Source organism: Myotis davidii, unplaced genomic scaffold (assembly GCF_000327345.1).
Source record: "Myotis davidii unplaced genomic scaffold, ASM32734v1 scaffold1134, whole genome shotgun sequence".
Taxonomy (NCBI): Eukaryota; Metazoa; Chordata; class Mammalia; order Chiroptera; family Vespertilionidae; genus Myotis; species Myotis davidii.
The window spans coordinates 973,327-977,004 of record NW_006286229.1 but is presented as its reverse complement, the minus strand read 5'-3'; the positions used below and the strand labels follow the sequence as shown (position 1 = coordinate 977,004).

The following is a 3,678-nucleotide window of genomic DNA, read 5'->3' as shown; positions in this document are numbered from 1 at the left end:
TCACTAACATCCCTTCAGCTGAAGATAGGAAAGGACAGTAGATGGAAATGCGAGTTCCATTTTTGAAGCCGGCTCGGGGAAAGAGGAACTCAGGCAGGACAGATGAATACAAGCAATGAAGAGGCAACAGAGCATATTCCTAGTAATAAAACCCCACAGAGGTCACGGGATTTGTTCCCAACAGTGGTGGGTGAGATCAGATGAGGAATGCGAAGGAGGACTCTGAGGGGCTCAAGGGAAGAGGCTGCGGGGCCCAGAGGGGACTGGCGGCGGCTGGGGATGTTCGGGGCAGGCACATACTCAGCAGCTGTGCATCCGCTCCAGCCAGTAGCTGATAGAAGATGTGGAAGTTCCTTTCTCCTTTGAGCTGCTTCACCACGCGGGATTTCTCCAGCAGATCTGGCAGAAAATGAGAAAAGAATGTTTTGCAGATCTGGGAGGTGCCTCAGCTTCCCTCTAACTCTGCCCTCATCCCTGACATCCTAGTGGCTGGGAAGTCTACTATTCCTTCTACCCACAGCAGCAGATTAGCAGCAAGGGACACCGCGGGGTGGGTGGGAGAGAGAGGCGGTAAGCGGAATGGGGAGACACGTACAGTTTGTGATGACGCCACCGAGGGGGGATCCCTTGAAGTCAAACTCAATATCCATGTACTTTCCCTTCAGGGACCAGAGAGAGAGAGAGGGAGACAGACTTTGCTTCCTTCTCTTGTCACCACCCTGTCCAGGAAGGGTCTGTGGCACATTCTTCCCTCTCAAGCCTCCACACCCTCTCCTCCCAGACTGAGACGTTCACTCACAAATCGAGAGGAGTTGTTGTTGCGGATGGTCTTGGCATTGCCAAAAGCTGCGGAGATGAGGAGAGGGGCAGTGAGGTGGCGGAGGGGAGAAGAGGGACTCTCGAGAAGGAAAAGGAGGAAGGTCTTCCAGTCATTGTGCCAATTTCAGATTTTTCAGGCTAAACGAGGACAGTGGTTTTGGAACAACGGGAAGGTGACCAGGGCTGAGTGACTCTGGGGTTGGCCGGGTGAGGGGGACAGAGGGCAGAGCCCGGCATCCTCACCCTCCAGCACTGGGTTTGACTGAAGCAGTTGCTCCTTCACAGAGTTCACCTGCTCCCCTTTCCCGCAGACGGCCGCCACATAAGACATCACCAGCTTACTAGCCTCTGTGCAAGAAAAACCCTCACGTGGATCTCCACACCACCCTCCGTAACTTCCCTCATCCCAGCACCTGAGCCTTCAGAGTCAGGAAAACCAAGAGGGAGTTTTGGGGGTGGGGGACAGGCGGCACGGGGGACGGACGGCACAGGGGCAGGGCTAGACCTGGCTGGGAGAGATGAAGGATTAGTTCCAGAGGTGATCCCACAGCTTTCCCCATCAGGCGCCTCACCCGTCTTCCCGGCTCCACTCTCCCCGGTGATGAGGATGCACTGGTCTCGGTCCCGGAACTTCAGTGACTGGTACGCCACGTTTGCCAATGCATAGCTTGGGGGGAGGAAGCAGGTAATGGCTAATGTGGGGTCAGTGCAAGACACCACATTCTCTCGATCCCCAGCCTCCACGTCATCTACCCTCTCTCTAATTCTAAGGAAGTGACAGGCTAGAAAAGGGGCTCCAGAGGGCCAGGGCCAGAGGGTAGCTAGAGATCTCCTCCAGGAGAAAAGAGAGAAGACATTAGGATGTCTCCTCATCAGGATTATCGTCACCTTCCCTTGGTCTCTCTACTCACATATGGGGCTTCAGCTCATAGAAGGTACATTCCTGGTATTTGGTAATGAACTCCGGGCCATAGATGGGCAGCTGTTGGTAGGGATTCACGGAAACCAACACGTTCCCAATGTAGGTCTGCAGCCGGGGAAGAAGGTGAAGGAAAGGAGTGGGGGGAGGAACGGGGGCATGTGGACTCTCTGGCCACCACCGTCAGGGCCACCCGCATGCACTCACATAAATCTCCTTGCTCTCATAGCGTAGCTGGAGGTTCTTGAGCATAGACTCTTCCTCCAGGGGTTCCAGGAGCACGAGGTCCTCCACCCCTATGGAACCTTCCAGGAGAGTCATGTTGAGGAGCTGGTCCTGGGGGTCAGGGGGTGGTTTATTGATATCTGCTCAGCGTTAGAGACCCATAACTGAGAGGAAGAAGGCAGAAGGACCGAGGAGAGCCTTCTGCCCCCCCAGTTCAAGCCCCTAGAGAGAGTCCCTGACCTGGGAGAGGCCTCTAGACTAGCCCACGTTAACTGTGGGAGGAGGTGGGGGATTCTCTGCCCCAGGGTCAGGGTTGGTGGGGACAGGGCAGAGATGGGACAGGACCACCTGCCTCTGACCACTGGGGTAAGGAAGACATCACAGGTAGCACCTGGGGAAGCACAATTGTGCTTGCAAGAGAGGACAAGATAAGCAAAGCTTTGCCCACAGCCAGGCACCAAAAGCTCTCTCCTCCCTGCACGGAGGCCCTGCTAGGGTCTAAACTCCCTGACCACTGTCCCAGTTCTCAACTCCCTACCTCCCACAGCCCCTATTTCAGTCACCCAACCCACACACGCCCATTTCAAAAGTTCTTCCAAAGGTCTCTCCTCCCCTCTCATTGCTACAGTGAGATTCATTTTTTAAATGGGGACCGGACGAGGTGAAGAGTTTGAGGACGGAGTTGGGAGTTCCTCCATAGAAGACTGGAATACCCCAAAGAAAATCAAAGTGAGCTTTGTTTCCCCCAACAAACTAGTAGCTTTCAGGACCTGTGGATGTGCCTACACTTCTGTCCCTATTTTTCTATTTCCAGTTTTCACACGAATTCCTATAACCTGGCCTAGACTTTGTCCCTGGTGGACACATCCAGCTTTTTAGTAGGAAATGAACAAGGAGGAGCAGAGTGAGAGAAACAGGGAGCCGGGGCCCACTGCCTCGGTCCTAGCAGTAGGCACACCGTAAGTGTCCCCCCAGGAGGAAGCCCAGCCCTCCTCAGTGTTTCCTGTGGGACTGACTAGGTGGGGTGGCCTGGTACAGAACAGAATTATCTGTACAATGGTCAAAGCCACTCCCCACAGGCATCAAGGAGCCATATCCTCCTCCTCTCCTGCACAGCTGAACCTGCATGGGGGAGGAAATATTATTGAAAAGTTGAGCAAGAAGGGGATACAGCTGCCTTCTTCCTTCACTCTGCTTTCCCCAAGCTCCAGGAAAAGACCACAATTTTCACTTTGAACACAAGTGGTTAAGTAACTTGGCTGGGGAGGGTGAGAAGCAGAAGCAGGGCTGGAAGAAGGCATCTTTTTTTAAGTTGGATTTGAGGGGAGTGGAAATATGACTGGTTGGAGGTAGGGAAGGGGAAAAGGAAGCCACCCCCAGATGGGTACAACAATACGCAAAAGAGAAGCGGTGACGGGTCAAGGCTAGACTCACCCAACGCTGGAACTAGGCTGTAACTTCACTGTTCCTTGGAGAACGGTGGATGAAAACCCGATTCAACAGGAAGGGGGCATAGGATGCCCACCCCAAAGGTGGAGAGGTGCCTTTAACAGGAGCTGTCCATGGTGTTGAGAGGCCAGGAAAGAAGCTGCCCTCCTCTTGCCAGTGTCCACCCGCTCTGACCTTGTCTGTGCTGCCTCCTCCAGCCGGGGCTCCTTGTGTAGGTCAAGCCAGAAGCCAGAGAGACGGCAGCTCAGCACAAAGTCCGAGGCTGC

General features: G+C 54.3%; 1 protein-coding gene across 1 annotated transcript in view; it reads right to left on the bottom strand.

The window, feature by feature from the left end:
• Positions 1-2,453, bottom strand: part of MYO1A (myosin IA) — a 21,385-nt gene extending 18,932 nt beyond the window's left edge. Inside the window, exons 1-7 of the mRNA XM_006757356.2 lie at positions 1,946-2,453; positions 1,731-1,846; positions 1,392-1,486; positions 1,063-1,167; positions 800-846; positions 596-659; positions 301-399 (exon numbers count right to left, since the gene is read on the bottom strand). Of these exons, the coding sequence (XP_006757419.1) occupies positions 301-399; positions 596-659; positions 800-846; positions 1,063-1,167; positions 1,392-1,486; positions 1,731-1,846; positions 1,946-2,059 (640 nt within the window). The 5' untranslated portion in view covers positions 2,060-2,453. The remainder of the gene's footprint in view (positions 1-300; positions 400-595; positions 660-799; positions 847-1,062; positions 1,168-1,391; positions 1,487-1,730; positions 1,847-1,945) is intronic.
• Positions 2,454-3,678: the final 1,225 nt, after the last annotated feature.